At 43.7% G+C, this 22,012-nt stretch overlaps 1 protein-coding gene across 1 annotated transcript in view; it reads left to right on the top strand.

The window, feature by feature from the left end:
* Nucleotides 1–14,978: 14,978 nt before the first annotated feature.
* The window catches only part of SPEN (spen family transcriptional repressor), a 50,746-nt gene continuing 43,712 nt past the window's right edge, over nucleotides 14,979–22,012 (top strand). Inside the window, exons 1-3 of the mRNA XM_026862917.1 lie at nucleotides 14,979–15,004; nucleotides 17,217–17,537; nucleotides 20,878–21,354. Of these exons, the coding sequence (XP_026718718.1) occupies nucleotides 14,979–15,004; nucleotides 17,217–17,537; nucleotides 20,878–21,354 (824 nt within the window). The remainder of the gene's footprint in view (nucleotides 15,005–17,216; nucleotides 17,538–20,877; nucleotides 21,355–22,012) is intronic.

Below are 22,012 nucleotides of genomic sequence, written 5' to 3' on the forward strand. Positions count from 1 at the left end.
CTCTTGTACAGTCTGTGCACGGGGGAGAGCAGTGAGGATTGCTGCTGGAGTGCTGGCTTGGAGCACTGAGGAGCAAAAACCTCTGTGCCTGTTTAGGATGGTGGCTGCTAGGACAGCACCATTTCTGGTGCCTTTTTCCCACATCTGACACCGGCAGGTCTTGCAGTGCCTTTCTGCGGGAACAGGCTTGAGTTGAAAGTAGTAGTGCTGTAGTTTTACTAGAAAACCTCTCAGATATGGTCTCAGGCTTTTATTGCTTGTAATTGAATAACAGCTCTTGGATATCACTTAGGATGCAAACACATGGATGGTTATACTAAATTAGTTTTGCATATAGAGATCTCTATACAGATGCATTTTTATTTTAGGAAAATCCAGAAGAAAGGCTACAGAATGAACTACTCTTGTTTTCTTTCTTGATTTGTGTAATTTTTAAGTGACAGTATTTTCATAGAGTAGGTACGAGCTTTTTCAGTTTCGAGCATTTGAAGGGAGGGGGAAGGTAAAATTTATGCCTCTGCTTTGCTGAAGCAATGTCTGGAATATCGGGCTGTATCAGGACTTGGTTTTGCTCTGTTTTACAAATATCTTCAGTAAGGTAATCTTAGTTTTGCAGACTATAAAACTCAAGAAGATTATGGGAGGACATTTGGTTGGGGGATTAAATTGAATGTCCGGAATCAGGAGGGCAAGAAAGGTGTGGAAGGCACCTGCCTCCTCGAGTCTTGGTCAGTTCCTGGTGAAAGTTGGCCTTGCACTGAGAGTAGGTTCATCAGTTGGGTAGCTAATGGAGGAGATGGTGGTGCTGGTTCTGGTGGTGGCTTGCACCTTTGTTTCCGTTAGATCTTCTTTAATAATTCTATTCCTAATACTGACAGAATGAGTGCCATAAAGTAGCACAGGCATCACGGCTGCAGTGTACCGGGGTGTTAGTGAGCAGTGTTTGTCTGCAGCCACCTTCTTCCCCCAAGACTGAGTCACACGGAGGACGGCTCCTCAACAGTTTAAGATTCATGACTCCTCTGGCTGCTCCGGATTCTGCTCTTTGCATGCACTTGAGGTGGCAGCTTGTTGACGCCACTCTGGCCAAGGAAATGCCTCTATAATTATTTCAAAGAAACTTAATGAAAAGCCACAAAGAGCATAAATTTGGACTAAGCTTCTATTAAGTGTTGTTATACGCTGAGCTGTGTTAGATAAGTTGATGTCACTTGGTTACAAAATTCTGTCATCCTCTGAGCCTTTCTGGCATTGTTTCTTCTCTGAAGTTTCATCAAAGGTCCTGGCTGTGTTTATTTGTGATTTCTTGAGAGCAGCTTCTGTTGTTGCTAGCAGCTCCAAAGTGATGTTGGCTTTTGGTATTTCTTGTCCTTACTCTAAATTCCTTCAGTGCAGCGATAAAATAATCCTAGGGCCCTTTCTTGCAGGCTGTAAGAAAGCAGACATACATGTTGAGAACTTACCAATCCTTGCGAGGCTTACGGAAGTATTAAATCCATTCGTTAAGTTAGAACAGGGGATAAGAAAAGGTTTAAATTTGTTTTGTGATAGCCTTGTTGATTGGTTGGGTTTTTTTTCCCTCCTTGCTTTTCATAGGACAGAAAGTCATGCCAAGTTCTCCGGCAAATGACCTTATTGCCGTCTTAAGGTGTGTCCAAAATTAGGTCCTTCCTTGTCTTTGCTGAGGGCGAAGAAGCGCTAGCTGGCTTTTCATAAAAAAGGAAGTAAATATCCAAATGAGTAGAGGGCAGGTGGCAGATTTTGGATGAGTCGGTGAGTCAGGATAAACCTGGGGCTCCTTGGGAGTTTTGTTTTCGTGAACTGATGTGTCGCAACTGCAGGCTGTCTTGCCATCGTGGTGGTTTCACACTGGTGTCAGATTGTGAAGAACAGGAGGAGATGCCTTCTGCACGTGAAGATGCACCTGAGAAATAATATCAAAACAAAGTGTTCTGAAGATGTTCGGAAAGGTGTAAAACTGAGGGTCACCCCTCTCGGTTGGTTTTAGACTCCTCAGGATTTCAGGAGAGTTGCTGGCAACAAGGGTGTAAGTTGTTAAGCTGCTAGTGGGGTGGATACGTTCTGGTTTTGGTAGCTACCAAAAAATAAGCAATTGTGAGATGTTTTGCTTGTGTTTTTTATTAAGTTCAGTGAACTTGCTGAGGTCTGAAAACACCCTGAAACCAAAGACTGCAAGGGCAAACATTCCTAAACAATGAACTGAGGAATAAACTAGAAAATATGATTACTCTCCATAATAAGATTTGGAGTTTAGCTGCATCTTCGGCATGCCGATTTAAGAAATCTCGTGGGAGGAATGTGAGCCTGAAGATGGAAATTCACAGTGTACAACCAGCCTCATGGCTTACCTTTGCATGAGTCTTTGTAGTGTTCTGAAGACTACTTGAACAGTTAATGAAAATCAGACAAAAGCTGCTTTTTTTCATTGCCCAAGTCAGTAGCGTTTCCCACCTGGTAGTTGTACATGCTGGAGTAGTGCAGGAGGTTTTGCCTTTCTGTCTGCCTGGTGGTGGTGAGTAATGGCAGCTCTGGTCTCCGTGAGTCTGAAAAAACATCTCCCAACACTGTTCTGCAGTAATATATTAAAATGTGATGAAGACTTCTGTATGATGAATAAAACACTGCAACTGTGCTTTGGCTTCTGCATTTCCATAGTTACTGTTTAACCTACTAACACTGTAATCATCCTGTGCAATCTGTAAAATCCTGCAGTGTGAAGATAATGTCCTTTAGTAAAAGAATAAACGTTATAGAGTTTTCATAAATATACCAGGATATATTCCAGGGCCTGCTGAAATCTGATCTGTTAGCAGGACAGAATGAATATTAAGGCAGTGGCTCTGAATTCAGTTAAAACAACATCCTTCTCAGGACAGATTCTTTGGAACTATGTCCTGTAGCATTGCATGTGGCTGGCTCTCTACTGTACTTTGTATATTCATGCCTTGTCTGAGGTCCAAACATTCATGGTGCGAATGGAGAAGAATTCAAATGTGAAAGGAACATCCATTTTTCTGCTCAGATAAACTAATCATGGGAGAAGAGCGGTGGTCTGTTTTAATGACCACTTTCTGTTAAATGTCTTGGGCTTCTTTTAAGAACAAAAGGGAGCTTTTTTTGCTTGCTTTCTCTTCCCCTTTTTAATTAAACTTAGCAATTTAAAACTGAAATTTTTTTTTTTTTTTTTTTTTTTTTTTTTAAGCACACTTAGATCTGAAATGTGACCTTCCAAATCTGATAAAATGCCCCGAATGTGCTCTCATCTCAATACCGAAAAGCCAGATAAGTCCAAACATCTCTGGAAGGAGTGTGAATAGATGATCTTAACTGATGTCTGTTGGATACCAGTGGCTCTCTCTCCAGATGAAGACAGTGCTAACTTGTGTGTGTATTCCTCTTGGATATCCCTCTGTCCAAATAGAAGAGCTTGCATGTCTTCTGTTATCCCCTGATGGGGTGGGAAATTGGTTCAAACCGAGTTCTTGTCACAAAGGTGGTCAGGTGCCCAGTCAAAGCTGTGTTTGAAATTATTTTTTTAGCTCAATTAAAAGACTACTGCCAGGTTGTAAATTACTTTTTTTAAGCAAGTGGTGAATGGCCTTCAGTTTTTTCTTCAGGTACAAAACTGAGATGGTTGTGTTTTCTGTCCATGGGATTCATTGAGAGTAACTTAATGTCCCTGTTGCAGATTTCCCCAACTGCAGTGTGCGCATCTTTGGTGAGATGCTCGCTGCTTCCGCGTGGCACAAAGCACCGAGCTGTGATCCATCTGCTCTTGCTGCTGGTGTGAATACCTCCTGTCCTCATTAATAGTGACGGCTGCCAAAAAACGCATAGAGGCTTATTTAAATGTTCCCTCTTTAGACTCTCTGTGGCAGCTGTGGGTCACCTGTAATAGTTAATAGGGAAAAATAAGAAAAATAAATTGCCAAGTTGTATGTTTAAAGTAGTCGTCTTTGGAGGGGAAAAAAAAGTCTTCCGGCCTCATTAGCATCCTAACTGTGAAGAGAATAAAAGCGCAGGATGGATAAGTATCTCCCTTGTATATGTAACCAACATCTGATTTAATTTCAGGGGATCTGTGCTTGTGTGTGTGAGACACTGCTCTTGGAAAGCCAGCTAAATACGCATCCAGACAGCTAACAATCTGCACAGTAACCTCGTTGTAGTCAAAGTCTAAATAAACCTTTGGTCTTTTCCTTAACTCTGAAACAACTTGTTTGAACTATTAGTAGCAGAGAAGCTTTGCCACATTTAAAAAATAAAAATGGCTTTAACACTGATGGTGTAGATGATACGCTGGTTGTGGGTACAGTGAGATAGGCTGGGTTTTGGCAGCAGCTGAGCTCAGGAAGCATCTCTTTCTCTATGTCCGTTCAGAGATTATGGTCTCTTGGTTGTGCTGACAATTCATGCTCTTGCCTAGCTTGTTTCAGACTAATTTTTGAAAACAAGCATTTAAAGGTGAATCCGATCACCGAAACGGCATAAAATTAGGAAGAGACTTTCCTGTTGGTTCCGGTGCTGTACCCGGTGGTGGTGTGGATGGTACGATGGGTCCTTGAACCGCGGGAGGAGCCCTGTTGGTCTGGTAGTACCCATACACTGTGATAAGGGTCTGCTGAATTCTCTGACCTCTTTTAGGTCAGCTCATAAAACTGAGGTGAGAAACCTCACCTGACATTGTGATGAAATTCAAACTAGCTTGTTTTCAGCTCGGCTTCGTAAAACCTTGACTTTGAGTTGCATCAAAAGAAAAGCCATTAAAATCTAGCTGGCTAGGAGCTCAGTTGGGGCAAGTTTTAAGCTCTCACCTATGGAGAAACTGCCTGGAGCGTTGGTAGTCACTGCAGACGGAACACCTGAGTGTGTGCCTGGCTCTTACTGTCAGCAGGGAATATTAGTTTCCTTGGGCTGACACCTGGCTCGCGCCCAGTGTTGTACTGCCAGTTGGTTTAGTCACAGGAACAAGCACTTTCTCCAAGGTGATGGTAGCGGTGAGTCGCGAACCAGCGCAATAATATTTGCCCATCTGTATTTGGGTGACTGCTTAGTGTGGCGGTATGGGAGTGGCTGGCCAACTTAAATACAGGGCTTTGTGGATGAGGCTGGACTGGCTGGGAACTGACTTTTTTTTTCAGGGTGGTGGGACTTTATTCCTTCCCAGTTTCAAGATTGTAACCTTTTAGGAGTAGGTGAGCTTTTGTTGTTGGTGACTTGACTGTGAATCCTTGGATCCATGGCTGCTTTCTATCAGATACAAAATTCAAGTTGTCCAACCTATTGGCTGAAATGAAGCCGTCACTTGGTCAAAGTGAGCTGTGGTTTGAGGGGGAAGAACAGTCCAGTCACTTGGGATGGATGGTCTGAGAGACTGCAGACAGATAAACTTTATTTTTTTCTGAAGTACCATTTTCTGGAAATTAAAACCTCGAAGAAGAGGTTGTAAAGTTTGTGTTTTACTGGAGAAGTATGAACCAGTGAGCACCAAGACTTACAAAGCCTTAAGATGATACATATTTAAAGTACTCCACAGCATGGCTGGGAGACCATAATGTTATGACTCTGCATTTTCTTCCATCTGCTGCCGAATACATGCAAAGCAGGGCTTGGAGAAGCAAAACTGAGATGGGGAATTACTCTTTCATGTAAGACTGAAAAACTTGATTAATCAAGAGATTCCCCTACAGTTGCGATGCAGCGCGTTCTGAAAATCAAATCCAAACAAATCCTGAAATCAGTCACACAAAAGAACAGGCTTGAGCAATTCCTAAAGCAGAAAGCATTTAATGTAGCCTATTGCCACCGGTATTTTTGAAGCAAATCTGCAGATTATGCTTTAAGCTGGAAGGAAAAATGCCCTGGAGATGGAATTTAGCGGCTCTGTGTCTAGCATGTAGTAACGTGATACCGCACATCTGCGTAGGTTGGAGGATAAAGAATCACAGTGCATCATACTTGATACAACACAGCTGAACATGCAGAGTTTCTGCAAATTTTTGTAACCTCTTCAGGCTTCTACAAACAGTTGTATTTTTTCTTATCTGCATGGAGAGCAAGATTGATGGGATCTTGCCACGCATATGTATCCTCCCTAATCAATTTTAAACCCGTTAGCCAGTTTCAGCTGTACTTCAGGGTGAAGGGGGTACTCACAGTCTCAGAGATACAACGTTCCTTTGAGTTTCGTGAAAATAAGCAGTTTTAATAGAGGAGAGAGACCTGATTAGTGGCCCCATGGAGAGAAAAGCTGCAGCTAGAGTGCAGCCCTTATTAGACATTAAAGAATCCACATGGGAGAGAGGTGTTCCGGACCGTGGGAAAAGCTGCAGTGGGAGCTGGTGGTTATTGGACACCGGAGAATTCGACCTCGAGACATGCATCCATAAGAAATGAGTCTTCATTATTTCTTTTTTTTTTTTTTTTTTTTTTTTAATAACGTATATACCAATAAGCCCTGCTATGGATGCTTGCATACTTTTCCTTAATTGAACAGAAGTGACAACTAGGAAAAGTTCCTTAATAACAGAGCTTCTGCCTCTTTTCTGGCTGGCTGAGGTGGCCGTGCAAATGAGAAACTTGTATTGTTCAGCTACATTTACACAGCTTTAACTGGGTAATTTTGCGTTAAGCCCTTCATTGCAGTTCGGTCAAGATTTTCCTTCTGACTGCAGCCTGCAGACAGTCTGATGCAACGCTGGGTTTGCCTGACGTTGCAGGCAGCGGAACTGCTGACTTGGACGAGGATATTAAATACAGCCCGGCTGGATGTTGCTCAGGACAAGCTGGGGCTTTTTTTTACTCTTACAGCTTCATGCAATCCCAGTGCCCAAAGCATGGATTTGTCTCCCCTTCTGTTGTCTTTGTCAGGTTGAAATGTTGTTAGGGCTCCTTTTGAATGCTGTTTTGTGTTGTGGGGGTGTTGCATTGGAACTGATCTGTATCTCAAGGAGCGGGTTTATCTATAGTCAAGTTTCACCTGATGCGTGTGTACTAGAGCAGTTTATCTGCAGCAAAATTTTTTTGTCATAGGAGTTGCAGAAAAATTTCCTGCTGTGTTGACTATTGGAACAGGTAGTTGCTACCAACAGTAGCAACCACGAATAAACGGTTTGAAATACTCTGTTCCTTCCCTCTTTGGTGGTACATAACAATTTCATTTGTATATTAATACATCAGCAGTATTCAAATGGTGACTTCGCAATAAATCAAATGTCTTAATTAGGAATCACTCTTACTTTGTGTCTTAAAATGGTCATTCAGCTGAGCTGTAAAGCAAGAAGCGAGCGCTTATTTCAGCACAGAGTTATCTGCTGGACTATCTGATAATGTCGAGCATGTTACTCTTAAATAACAGAGGTATCAGAAGTATCGGTGAATGTGCCTATGCTAGCTTTTTAATTTCCTACTTTGTCATCTCTTAGGGAGGGATTACGAGTGTAGACAAAGCCCTAGCTGTTTGCAGTGCGTGGCAGGAACACGTGCTGTATCTCATTAACAAAACCCCTGTTTGTAGTTGGGAGTTGAGGGATTTCCCATTGAATGCTGTTGGGGCTAAAGGGAGCTGCAAAGGCGAAGAGTGGTCTTGGTTTGAGTAATTTGGGCAGTGGGGCAGGAGGGGAGAGTCACGAGTGTCGTGATGAGGACTCAACCCAGTCATGTAAGCGGTCTGACTGGGCTCTGTACCCTGGCTGATGGTTTCTGCTCCTGAATTTTGAGGTTTCCCTGAAGGTCTTTATTGCTAGGAGGAGAGCTGCAGAGAATGCCCTGAAGAGTGTTGTTTTTCTCCCCCCAAAGGTCTTGGAGCCAATAAAGATCACTCTAAACAGGTTTTAAAACATTTCAGATTGCAATCTAGAAAATTATGGGAGCTCAGTAATTAGGGCATGTTTCTGAATCATTGCTGTCACAAGGTCTGTTCTCGGTATGGCTTAAAACCCAGTGCTTCTTGTGATACGAGGAGCTTTTATTTTGCATAGCTTTGGGAAGGTAAAGGTTTTCAGAGCCTTAGATTATGTGGATTTATCACTCGCTGATGAGCTTTCCTACTCATGATCATCCAGAATGCTATCCCGACCACTCACGATGGTTTATTGTTATAGAAAAAAAAACAATTTACCTGCACCAGTGCCTGTAGTGTGGGTAACAAACAGGAGGAGCTGGAAGCCATTGTGCAGCAGGAAAACCATGATATAGTTGCTATCAGGGAAACATGATGGGATGACTCACACAACTGGAGTGCTGCAGTGAATGGCTATAAACTTATATAAATATATAGGGGAGAACGTTGTAGAGTAGGGCTGATAGTTGGACTTGATGATCCCAAGGGTCTTTTTCCAATCTGAATGAAAAAAAAACAAACCAACAACTCCGCAGAAGGGATAGGTAAGGAATGAGAGGTGGTGGGGTGGCCCTGTACGTTACGAAGTGTTTTGATTGTCTAAAGCTTAATGATGGTGACAGCAGGGTTGAGTGTTAATGGGTAAGAATCAGGGGGAAGGCCAACAATGTAGATACCATGATGGGAATCTGTTGTAGACCACCTGACCAGGGTGAAGAGGTAGATGGAATACTCTAAGCAGCTGGGAGAAGTCTCGTGATGGCTAGCCCTTGTTCTCATGGGGCTTCACTTTCCAGATACCTGCTGAAAATAGAATGCAGCAGAGAGGAAACAGTCTAGGAGGTTGCTGGAGTTTCTGGAAGAGACCTTCCTGACATAGCTGGTGAGGGAGCCAACAGGGTAAGGCGTTCCACTGGGCCTGTTGTTTGCAAACAGAAAAGGATTTGTGGGCTATGTGATGGTTGGAGGCCATCTTAGGCACAGTGATCATGAAATGCTAGAGAATAAAGAGGGGGGGCAGCAGAACTACTCCCTTGGACTTCCAGAGGGCAGCCTTTGGCCTGCTTAAGAGCCTGGTTGCCAGAGTCCCTTGGGAGGCAGTCCTGAAGGGCAGAGGAGTCCAGGAAAGTTGGACATTCTTCAAGTAGGAAATCTTGAAAGGTGCAGGAGCAGGCCATCGCCGTGTGCTGAAAGATGAGCTGCTGGGGAAGAAGACCGGCCGGGCTGAACATAGAGCTTTGGCTAGAACTCAGGAAAAAAAGGAGAGTTTATGACCTTTGGAAGAAGAGGCAGGCAACTCAGAAGGACTACAAGGATGTCATGAGGTTATGCAGGGAGAAAATTAGAAGGGCCAAAACCCAGCTAGAACTTAATCTGGCTACTGCTGAAAAAGGCAGTAAAAATGTTTCTATAAATACAGTAGCAACAAAAGGAGGACTAAGGAGAATTACCATTCTTCATTGGATGTGGGGGGAAAACATAGTGACAAACACCTGAGGAAAGGCTGAGGTACTTAGTGTGTTCCATACTTCAGTCTTTAATAGAAAGTCCAGTTGTTCTCTGAGCTGGAAGATAGGGACAGGGAACAGAATGAAGCCCCCATAATCCAAGGGGAGATGGTTAGCAACCTGCCGCACCACTGAGGCACATGTGTCTATGGGCCTGGATGGAACCCACCCAAGGGCCCTAAGGGAGCTGGTGGAAGTACTGAACCAGCCACTTCCCATCATTTATCAGCAGCCCTGGCTAACTGGGAGGTCCCAGTTAACTAGAGGTTAGCAAAACGCTGGAAGGAGGATTTGGGCAACTACCGGCCCGTCAGCCTGACCTGGGTGCCAGGAAAGGTTATGGAGCAGATCATCTGGAGTGCCATCATGCGGCATGTACAGGACAACCAGGTGATCAGGCCCAGTCACCCTGGATTTATGAAAGGCAGGTCTTGCTTGACTAACCTGATCTCCTATGACAAGGTGACCCACTTATTGGATGAGGGAATGGCTCTGGATGTTGTCTACCTAGACTTTTGTAATGCCTTTGACACCATTTTCCACAGCATTCTCCTGGAGAAACTCGCTGCTCGTGGCTTGGACGTGCGTACTCTTCACTGGATAAAAAACTGGCTGATGGCTGGGCCCAAAGAGCTGTGGTGAATGGAGTTCAGTCTGGTTGGTGGCCAGTCACAAGTGGTATTCCCAGGGCTCAGTGCTGGGACCAGTTCTGTTTAGTATCTTTATCAGTGGTCTGGATGAGGGGATTGAGTGCACCCTCAGTGAGTTTGCAGATGACACCCAGTTGGGTGGGAATGCTTGAGGGCAGGAGGGCTCTACAGAGGGATCTGGACAGGCTGGAGCGATGGGCCTGGGCTAGTTGTGTGAGGTTCAGCGAGGCTCAGTGATGGGTCGTGGCTGTGACCCCCTTGGGTCACAACAACCCCAGGCAACGCTACAGGCTTGGGGCAGAGTGGCTGGAAAATTGCCTGGAGGAAAAGAACCTGGGGGTGTTGGTTGCTGGCCAGCTGAATATAAGCTGGTGGTGTGCCCAGGTGGCTGAGAAGGCCAATAATAACATCCTGGCTTATATCAGCACTAGTGTGGCCAGCCCGGACAGGGAAGGGATCATCCCCCTGTACTCAGCACTGGTGAGGCTGCCCCTTGATTACCAAGTTCAGTTTTGGGCTCCTCACTACAGGAAGGACATTGAGGTGCTCAAGCATGTCCAAAGAAGGGCGGTGAGGTTGGTGCAGGGTCTGGAGCACAGGTCTGCTGGGGAGCGGCTGAGGGAACTGAGGGGGTTTAGTCTGGAGAAGAGGAGGCTGAGGGGAGACCTTGTCACTCCCTACAACTACCTGAGAGGGGGTTGGTTTCTTCTCCTAAGTAACAAGTGATAGGACGAGAGGAAACATAATCAAATTGTGTCAGTGGAGGTTTAAATTGGATATTAGGAAAAATTTCTTCACTGAAGGGGTTGTCAAGCATTGGAACAGGCTGCTCAGGGAAGTGGTAGAATCACCATCCCTGGAGGTATTTAAAAGATGGGTAGACGTGGTGCTTAGGGACATGGTTTAGTGGTTTAGGGCAGTGCTAGGTTGATGGTTAGACTTGATTTTCTTAAAGGTTTTTTCCAACCTAAACAATTCTCTGATTTTGTGCAGAGAAAGAAGCATTTAATTTGTTTTATTTTTAGCTGTCTTTAACGTGATGTAGCAGCTGGAGATAAGGAGAGCCAATACCATACATTGAATCTCCTCTAGAGGCTGCTGGAAGTGATCCATACGTTGCTGGCAGCCTTTGTGCTGATACCCTTGTCCTAGTGAGTTTTGTCACTTAAACTTACTTCTTTAGAAAACTGGGGGAAGATCAGGTGTTCAGAGGAGCATTACAAAATGGTGCTGTCGGGCTCTTCAAAGTATGCGTGCATGTATATTAGATAAACACTCGCAGTATTTTCACCACAATCCTGAACAGCTAGTTTTCAATTTTCAAGACAGAACTGAAACGCGTGTGTGTTGATGTGAGGGATTTCTGGTGTCCTGAGCCTTGTGATGTGCTAGCTCTGTGCAGAGCATGCTCTGGTGCCCTTGGGGATGAAGGCTCCTGCCTTCAGCCAGCTTTGGTTCAGGCCCTCAAGCAATGAGACGACGTGCTGAGTTGTTCATAGTAAGTGCTGCGTTTGGCCTCCCTCAAGCACAGCTGCTGGTGAAGGCCAGCGGCCATGTGTACGTTGCCATATTTGTCGTTAAGCATTTGTGATATCATTTGACAAATTCTCCAGGGGTTGAATGGCAGTCCCACAAAGACAAGTGATTGTGGCTTATTGGGTGACAGTCGTCATTGCCCCCCCCCCCCCCGACACAAGTGCCTTTGTGTTGCTGGCTCAGGACCTTTTACAGCGGTGAATATGAAACACTGCTTTTGTTAGTGCTATGGGAGGGAGACGCTGGCTGTGCTGGTCATGTTGTGAGCTGGTGATGCTGGAAGCTGGCGCTTAACTCTGAGAAGGATTTCTTCAGAGTAGCTGTCACCATGGCTTGGTGTCCTGCTGCTGGTAAGACTGAAAGTGCAGTGAGTTTTGCTGCTCTTCAGCGGGTTATTTTGCATATTAACGTGGATGGGAAGGAGATGTGTGTGCTCTTGTGGTGTGCCAAGTTCTTAAGCTGTGAAATTAATGTCCATGATAGCAGGAGACCCCAGAACTGGTGTTACCAGAGTTCAGCAGACATCAGCAGCCTGGCTAACAACCCCTGCGGAGCTGGTGGTGGCAACCTGCTTTATGGCAGCTTTAGTATTTGCACATCTTGCATTTCCCTGTATCGGGAGCAGATCTGCTTTGTGCAGGGGGAAGCAGGACTAGAGTAGCCCCTAGCACGGGGTATTTGGACTGCTTTGGAGTTAGAATAAGGAGAAGAGGCACAGACATCTGGATAAGTATTATTTCAGGTCACATTATTTTGTTATGAAATAACAACAAAGCAAGAAGAATGTGATTGGCCAAGAAAAGCTTCAAGCTGTGCGAGCGTTTTACTGAATAATGCAGGCCGGGGCTTGCCGGGGTTATATAATAATGGAGGAGGAGGGAGTTTGAGCGCAGCACGGAAAAGTCATCTGTGCTTTTTAGATGGCTAAAGATATCTGGCTTTAGTCAAAGTGAATCCAAGTGAATCCAAAATATTCAGATGTCCTGCTGTATCAGGACGTCTTGTCAAATCATGCTCTTAATGAGCGGTGCAGAAACAAGCACAAAAACAATGCATTATTTCTGATCTTGCAATGTGTCTTGCATTTGGTAGTATCTGGAGTGTAGCATTGTGCCAGCATCTAAATAAAAATACAGGGGAGTTTTTTAGACTGAGATGTAGCTGACCTGCAGAATTCTGCAGTAATGCAAATGGTTGGGTAAAAAAGGTCTGCACGAGCGCGGGGGAGCTCAACATGAGAAACAGGGAAGTAATATGATTTAAAGTGGGATACGGTTTAAATTAAAAAAGTGAATGTCCCTGGTTTCAACCTACCTTTTCCTATTGTGTATATATCATCTTGTAAAGATCCTAATCAGTTTATTAAATATTGCAGCTAAATTTATTAAATATTGCAGCTAAACATTTGCTTACCAAACATTTGCTGGCCAGCTTCTTCCTAGTCCATCCTTTGTTTAAGATGCTTTTGCTTGGGAATAGCAGAGACTCTGCAGAAAAATGAATGTTTGGAGTAAGTACCCGAGGTGAAGTGGTTAATTAGAAATGGAAAGGTGAGAGTGCTGAGGGTGCCAATACCCCCGTGTAGGGAAAGTTGTAGGGTGAGGGATGACTTTGACTGTGTCTGGGTGACATGTTGCCCCTGGGGAGGAGGAACCAGCTTGGCCTTGCATTGGCAGAGGCTGTTTCCCAACCTGGCCGCGCTGTCTGCTGGTACAGGAGGAAGAGCTGGGGAGGAGGAAGGGCTGGAGAGCGAGAGAAACATGCCGAGCAGCCATGCCAAGAGCCCAGAGACATTTCAGCTGCTTGATTATAGAGGTGCTTTGATCTACAGTGAATAAACCGATAATGCTTAAATTATGAATTCCTTTTCTTTGTCTGAAAAGCTGGATTAGTGTGGCTTTGTTCGAGCAGTGATTATCGGGCAACTTTTTTTTTTTTTTTTCCTGAAAGGGCCGCTAGATTTGTGTTTACAGCTGGGTGCTGCGATCACACTGTGCTGGTGGAGGGGCTCGGTGACATAACAGCTCTTGCACGTCCTCGTCTCCTCTGCTTCTGGTTGAACTGTAAACCCCTCCGAAAATACGGCCTTGGCCACCTTCTTTACAACACGGAGCTAATGATTAATCAGCATCAGTTGTGGATGGGAAGAGGCACTAAAATGCCTTGTTTTCATTAGGGTCTGCAGATTTGGAGCCGAGCGAACGCGCCTCTTTGTTTTCTGTTTGGTCTGCCGGTGATTGCAAAACGCAGCCTTCTTGGAAAAGGCTGATGCGCAGGTATAAAGATAGGAGGTGAAGGTTGAGAGGAGCTCCTCTGCGAACATTACCAAAGGTCGCGGAGATGCCTCCCCTTGTCTTTTGTCCCCTCTTCCCAGCCCTCGGGGTCTGGACAAAGGTCACCACTCAGAGCGCGTTTGCATCCATCTTGCCTTAACTTGTGATCTGCGTAATAAAACGCGGTGTTATCGCTGCCTCTCCTCCCCCCTGGCCCTCCACAAAGTATTGTGTGTTGTTTTTTTTTTTTTCCTTGTAATGTATTATTCTGCTGCAGTAAACCCGTCTGGTGATGCAGCACTGCAGATCTCCCCTCCACTCCCCTCGATGCGGTCCTCCTCCCGGCAGCATCTGCCAAGACAGGAGCAGCTCGGAGAGACGCCAATGGGTGGGGCTGGGTCGGATCAGTAGACAGATTAATCTTCACGGTGGGGGACCGAAGGATGTGTGTAATCACAGGACCACGTTGGGGCAAGGAAAATGCAAACCTTCCTCCCAGCAGCTGTCCTTGGATGCTCGGGGCTCTCTCCGTCTCAGTTTTCTTTCTCCCCCCCCCTTCTGCTCCCTTTCTCCTCCCCCCTCGCTTTCAGCAAAGACGATTGTCACAGATTATCCTCGGGGCTCGTCAAGGGTACCGTGCAGGGCACCAAAGCCCAGCGTATATTTACGTATCTGGATAACGGATGGATTAAAATGTGCCGTCTCCGAGTGAGGTGATTTAGGACCGTGGCTGCAGTGGAATACAGTAGTAGCCTTCTCCGTCCATTTCTTTAGGAAAAAACATATTTTTTTTTTAAATTAATGACAACGCAAAGTACACAAGTACAAAGTACCCAGTACAAAAATTAAGCTCTGTTTGCAAGAGTTGTGCGTTGTTTGGGTGATTTTGTTGGTATGTGGGGATCAGATTATGTCAGTGTTCTGTATCTTCTGCACCTTCTGGGCAGCGTTGTCCCAAATAGTTGAAGGTTTTAACACATTCCAGATCTTCTGCAGCGAAAGAAAAATAATTGAGGTCTGTCTGTGTGTTGTAATCACACATACATGTTATGATTTCAGCATTAGAAAATAAAAGAATTGTCAGAGTGGTGAGTGGGAAGTCTTTCAGAGCCTGTTTCTGATGTAACTGGCAGCAGCGCTTCATGTGAAGATGACTGTGGTGACTGCAGTCAGGAGGTCAGTTAGGATTTTAAGGTTTTTTTGAGGCGTGCTAAGATACTATTTCTGCCCCACCCCCCTCAAAGGCTGTAGCCAAAGTGTGGGCTCATGTTGCCAAAGCTGAGTATGTAAACAGGGAGCAAAGGGAAAGTACGTGTTCTAACCAGTCACGTCTGTAACTACATTATTGAGAAGACCTCAGTGGATATGAGAGTTGGAGTACTCTGTCCTGCTACATCTTTCCTTTGTAGTCTGCAGAGAACCAGCACTAAAACGCATGTTGAAGGGTGATTGATGGTAACTAGGATTTTGTCATGTTCATTCATGGCATGAATGGTTTTTCAGATAGGCTGTTCCCTGTTTTCCTTCCCCCTTCTTCTTTTCCTGTTTCTTCTCTCTTCACATGTGCCACATCCAATTAGGCCATTTTTCCTCACAGGGTTTTTATTAACCATATGCTCTATTTCTCTGGTCTTCTTAAATCTTGCCTTCAAGGCAAGATAACCATATCCAGCTTCAGAAGAATGCAAACTTGGAGAAGTATCTTTCCTGCAGTACCATTCACCTTTATTTGCTCCTTGCAGCTTTTAATTAGAATAAAAACTAACCAGTGCATCACTTTGGTATCACAGGTTAGGAAACTCCTGAGAATTAATGTCACCGTGCTGTACCCACGAGTACAGAGGTAGCAAGATCTGCTATGGGCAGCTTGGAGGCAAGAATGCATCCTGTGTGTGGCTTCGCCTTTTCATGCATAACAAGGCGCTTTCTGACTTGAAAGATGCTCTTGTTTGCTCATATATTCCTCAATGGACAGTGCACTGTATTTGGTGGAGAATAAACCAGTGAAAAATAAGACCTAAATCCAAACCAGATTATATATAAAGTGTAGTAGGTCAGGCTGGAATGAGAAGCCAGCAGTCAGCGAGGCAGGTTTTCAAATCATGTTTAAGGATTAGTCATCCAGCAACAATAATGAAATTTTAAGGTGTATGGAAAGCCATGCATAAACCAGTCAGGTGTGGGTTCTGACAGCATTTGCTCCTCGGAGAGGCAGTTGTATTAGCTTTTTCCTATGTGTAGACATGAAAACAGCTTTCCTTGTTTAAGATCCATTTACATCGGCTCAGCATTGCAATAATTCTTCATTGAGTTTACAGATATTTCTTGATTATTTTTTTATTTGTGTATCATTTTCCCATCAGACAGTGCATTTAAATAGGCTTTTTGCCTCTTTTTGTTATGGATTAACAACTGCAGTGAAAAGCCCTTAACTGTTTTGCTCAAAATCTCTCTGCTGAGAGAAATGAGCAACCAAACTGTGACCTGCAGTTTGTGGATGTTTTAAAATGTTGCTGTGTTCATACTTCCCATTTTATTCTTTCTGCTGTGAGTTGATGCAAGTTATTTAAAAACATTTTACATCATATTTTCTTGTGTGCACAGACATTTATTTTTTTCTTTTATGCAGACATTTACTCATCCGCAAGTGCCTGTGTTGCAATTACTTAACATACATTAAGTAGGGTGGCGTCACGTTCCCGTCAGCTTTCCTCAGTGTGCCTGTGGTGCCGCTTAGTCCGTAGTGGGGATGTGAAGTCGAACCCCAGAAGCACCCTGGTCCAGGGGTGCCTGTGTCCAAAGTATCCTGCGAGGCTGTTGTAAATAAATGGGTTTGAGAGCAGGAGCAAGGATCAGAACGAAGACTCTTGGTTTAGTGATGAATGGATTAAATATAGATTGGAGTAGTGGAATCGCTGTGTCAAGGTCATTTTTTTTTCTTAAGAAAATTGTTGGGATGTCTGTATTTTTACTTGTTGTGACACAGTTTTAATTATGTCATGCTCGTCAGATTAAAAATGAGAAGGGCTGCTCTAATTGTGAATACCTTTCTATTTCTTCAGCTGCTCTTGCTCTGTTATAAAAAAGGGTGATCTCATGGTAGGCAAACTAAAGAGATGAGTTTTAAATACAGTGATGGAAAGTTTAAATGCTTTTTCCCCTCTACAAATGGCTTTTTCCCCTCCTTTTTGAAAAGGCATCTTCCAACCTCTGCCATGCTTTGAGATTGATTTTTCATTTGAGATGGGAAAGGTGTTTCTCATTTCATTGAGATGGGAAAGGTGAACGGTTTGAAACTGATGTGGATTTTGCAGGAGGCGATGTTACTAAATGTGGGTTTTTTTCCTGCCAACACTAATATCAGTGATCTGCTTTGCTTTTCTTCCAGATATGGACGTGTCGAAAGTGTCAAAATACTCCCTAAGAGGGGGTCAGAAGGTGGAGTGGCAGCGTTTGTGGATTTTGTGGACATCAAAAGTGCGCAGAAGGCACACAACTCTGTCAACAAAATGGGAGATAGAGACCTACGGACGGATTATAATGAACCAGGAACCATTCCCAGTGCTGCTCGGGGATTGGATGATACAGTTTCCATAGCATCTCGTAGTAGAGAGGTTTCTGGGTTCAGAGGAGGTGGTGGGGGGCCCACTTACGGCCCCCCACCATCACTTCATGCACGGGAAGGACGTTATGAGCGGAGACTTGATGGGTAAGTTCCAAGGTTTCTCTAGGCAGGTATTTTGTATTTGATATGGTGAGAAACACAAACTCTTATCTAGGGCCCCCAGATGGATTTAAAATTTTGGGAATTATCTGTGTTTCCTATTTTGGGTTGGAGACGGAAGTGATTTCTATCCCAGTGGCTGGTACCTTGTGGATCCATAGAGGATGTTTTCTGCAGCTGGTTGGATATCTACACTTGAAATAAGGTGGTTTTAAGATGGAAGATTTCCTTTGGCCAGCATCGTTATTGGAGTTACTCTTTTCTAGAAGTAATGATTCCATTTCTTGGATAATATTAAGGCCTTGCTCGGATGTATCCCTGCTGCCAGATGGAGCTATCTTACTCTACAACATGTGGTGAAGTTCTCTATGGAGTATCTTCGGAATACTAGAACCTAAAATTCTTTGAAAGCTTGATGCCTAGTTCTCAGTTCTCACTATACGCAGTTGGTATGTTAATTGGATTGTCACCACAAAATTTCTAGTAGACTTTAATGATGCAGCCCCTTGGATTCTACAGACAACACTTAGCCATGGAAATAACGCTTGGATGGAGAAGACCGAAGGCAGCTTGTGATGTTTCCATTTTGGATCTACATAATTTCCAAGTTATTGGGATTATTCTTTCTGATGGTATTGGCAAAAAGAGATGATGGACATTACTAAATTTTGGAAATTATAGTGTTTTTTTAATGCTGGGATAAGAACTACTGCCTTGAATTTATTGGATGGTATACAGTCAAGACGCCAGTAGCCATGGGGAGTGGATTACTATCTAGTCTCTTAAAAAGCTCTTTGCTACTCCACATTAAACATTCTTTAGTTTTAAGGACGTGGTACTAATACCAATTTGTGGATACGCCAGTGAAAAATGACTGGGCTGGATGGTTACAAAGGCGGCTAGAGGATGCCTGCTGGCCAGCAGTGATGAGTGCCCTCGTGCATTGAGTGATCTTCTACCAGCTGCTTGATTCAGACATAGGGCTGGAAGTTAAAATAATGGATCTATTTAAGTGCCTACTGTCTCAAGAAAGAAGTCTGGGGGTTTCAGAGTTATGGTTTCAGTCTGGGACTACTTCCTTCCAGTGGAATTTTTTTTTGTCTTGTCACTAAGATTTTTTTTTTTCTCCTTGTTGGTTCATCTAAAATATCATTTGACACCCTTGCCCATTAAGAAGGTGGATTACCCCTGTAAGAGGGGCCAAAATTGGGGAAGTTATGTTCACAATTCTCTCCCTAGATTTAATTGGGAATATAGGTCGTGTTTCCACACTTGGAAAAGGTTGGTATGTCCTGCCCTGTGTATATTAGCCCCTCTCCTAACCCAAGTCAAACCCTCTCTTTCCACTAACTCCAGTAGTACTTAGTACTAATAGATAAATCGAAAAAGCGCTGTAGCCATTAGATTTTCAGCTCTGCTAGCTCCTCTGTCTGTCTTCTGTGTCCTTTTCATGGATAAGGACTTTGTTCTTTTATGTCAGCTATGTAGCAGTAACCCTCTAGAAAATACTGCTTTTTCTCTTACCTCATTAAATCAGCTTTCACTGATTAACACTTTGTAGGATGCTAAATGCAATCGTTTATAAAATTGTTGGTCTTGGTCCTTCAAAAGGGGGAGGGGGGGGGAAAAGAGACATGTTTCTGTGCCAGATCCTGAAATTTTCTTTCAAAATGCCATTGTTGCGAGCAAGAGATAAAGAAAATAGAAAGGCAACAATGAATTTCAAGCAGATATATGAGTTAATGACATTCTGTTGCACTGGTTAGGTAGTTTCTTATATATAATTTGAGAGAAAACATGCAGGCAAAACATGAGCTAGTATTCTGTAGAAAGCTTGAAAACGAGTTACAATTTAACAACAGAGGTTGAATATATTTAGAGGATTAAGGATGTAGTGATTCATTGGAGAAAGAATGGAAGGATCGTCCTGAGATGCTAATCAAAAAAGGTTCAAATCCCACTTTCAGTTTATAAAAGATACCTGAAATATTTCTGACATTTTAAATAGAATACAGATCTGTGATGCAGGAGAGGAGGAGGAAGCACAAGGCAGAATTGGGTTATTAGGATTCAGGGGACTGAAGTGGGTAATAATTGATTCTGAAGGAACAATCCAAGATAGAAGGCTGGAAAATAAAAAAAAAGGTTGAAATGTCCTTCATAAGATGGATAATTAAATTTTTAAATTAACTTTGGCTACCCTGACATATTTAGAATTTTGCAAATACTTTTTAAACATTCAACGTAATCATTCTTGATCTTTCATTTTGCGGACATAACTTAGACATACCGTTCTGGTGCTTGTCTAAATTGGACTACTAAACTATTTGTAATGTTCTTTTAACTTTACCTGTCAGTTTTACTATCTCTTTATTTGAGAGATCACACTAACTTTCTTAGGATAGAGAGCCTTTCTCAACTGACATACAAAATGTTTGAAACACTGAAACAAAACGGACCTTAGCTACTTGAAAGCAGTGTGCTTGTGAAAATAGAAATTCTGTGATTGCAGTAACAATAGCAGTCTCAACAAACAAAAACACCTACTGAAAAATTTAATTTATGCTCCTTGTGTAGGGTCTTAGTATCTTTTGGGGGCCTGCACCCTTGCAGTTTAAGTGTTCTGACATTAGTAATCAAGATGGTTTTTTAGTGTATGCAGCTTTGATGAGAATCAAGTGTAGCAGTCTGATAAAAGCAAATTCCCTCTAAGAGGATGAAATACTTCAGAGCAGCAACAAGAAAACCTTAAATTTTCTGAGTCTTCTCTGGGTTATGCTACCCCTTTTGAAAGCAGCTTCTTACCTCTGGGTCATGCTTTGCACAGAGGCTTTCATGGCTACAGCCCAACTTGCGATGCCATTTTTGCAGAAGGATAATGAGAAGAGCTCCAGGAATTACCAGATTCCAAAACAATTTTTGAAGCTCTTAAGCAAAAATGGAGGAGGGGGAAAAAAAGTTAATTATGATGTCCACAAAGTTTTTCTTGTTTACTGAATTTAGAAGAAAAAGAAAAAAACATATACAAATTAAATGAGGATTCTGCACTGGAAAGCAGTATTTTTTTCCTGTGCAGGCAAGATGCTGGTCATGAAAGCCCGATAATGTGATTAAAACAAAATGATTGCTCAGCTTTATTGTATACAAATATAACTTTGGAGTCAAGTAAAATGTTTTTGTCAGTGTTTGCTTGATAGGTTATTGCTGTTTAGTGGAGAAGCAGTCGCAAAAATAAGTTCAGTGCTGATGTGAATGTTTGCATGATTTGCTTTTAGTTGTGCTTGCCCCTTTCTGATGAAGTATTTTTCCCCCTTCCTAAATGCAGGGCTTCAGATAACAGGGAGCGTGCTTATGAACATAGTGCCTATGGACACCATGAGCGGGGGACGGGAGGATTTGATCGGACAAGACATTACGATCAGGATTACTATAGAGATCCTCGAGAGCGGACTTTACAACACGGGCTCTATTATACTTCTCGGAGTCGAAGTCCAAACCGTTTTGATGCTCACGACCCCCGTTACGAACCTAGGGCCCGGGAGCAGTTTACATTGCCCAGTGTGGTACACAGGGATATCTACAGGGATGATATTACACGGGAGGTACGAGGCAGAAGGCCAGAGAGGAATTACCAGCACAGCAGGAGTCGGTCGCCGCATTCGTCCCAGTCCAGGACCCAGTCCCCGCAGCGGCTGGCCAGCCAGGCATCCAGACCCACCCGCTCCCCCAGCGGCAGCGGATCCAGGAGCAGATCTTCCAGCAGCGACTCCATCAGCAGCAGCAGCAGTACCAGCAGCGACAGGTAAGGTCGCAGTGGGTTGTTGCCCGACCCAAAACCACCATCCCCGGGGGTTTTGTTTTCTGAGGCATTGCGAGGAGTTGTGAACGCGGTTAGTGAAAGTATAAGACGTTTCATGGCAAAACATTATTCACTGATGTAGAAATAAACCGGTGTGAAATGTAAAAAGGCTAGGTTGGCACGAAGCAGATCCGAGGGGAATGCTGTGGCTGTTGTTAATTATTTTCCATAGTGGATCTGCGCAGCATCCATAAGGCGCTAAGTAGGCAAAGTGGGGATGTACCAACATGAGGCCTTGGAGACTTGTCCCTGTGTGCTTGCAGAACTGGGTGACACTTTTAATTGCTTAAGTGAGGGAATAAGCAAATTTTAAGGTCAGCTACTTTTTACAGGACACATTGGAAAATATTTTGGGAAATGATGAGTGGTATTCAGTTTCCTCTCGTTCTCTGTTGCTGCTAACCTTTAAAAGGTTGATATGTTGCCTTTCCATTTTTTCCCCTGTTGCCTCACAGCAAAAATTGTAGACTTGGGAAGAATTTAAACAAAAAAATAAATCAAGTTTCCTAGTGATATGCCTGTGTCTTTGGTTCCGTAATAGCTGTAGTAGTTCTGTATTTGTGTGGCTTTATAAACTACATGGCAGTGGAGGGGGGGGGAA

This window comes from Athene cunicularia (assembly GCF_003259725.1).
Source record: "Athene cunicularia isolate RWA chromosome 21 unlocalized genomic scaffold, athCun1 chr21_part1, whole genome shotgun sequence".
In the NCBI taxonomy this organism is placed as follows: Eukaryota; Metazoa; Chordata; class Aves; order Strigiformes; family Strigidae; genus Athene; species Athene cunicularia.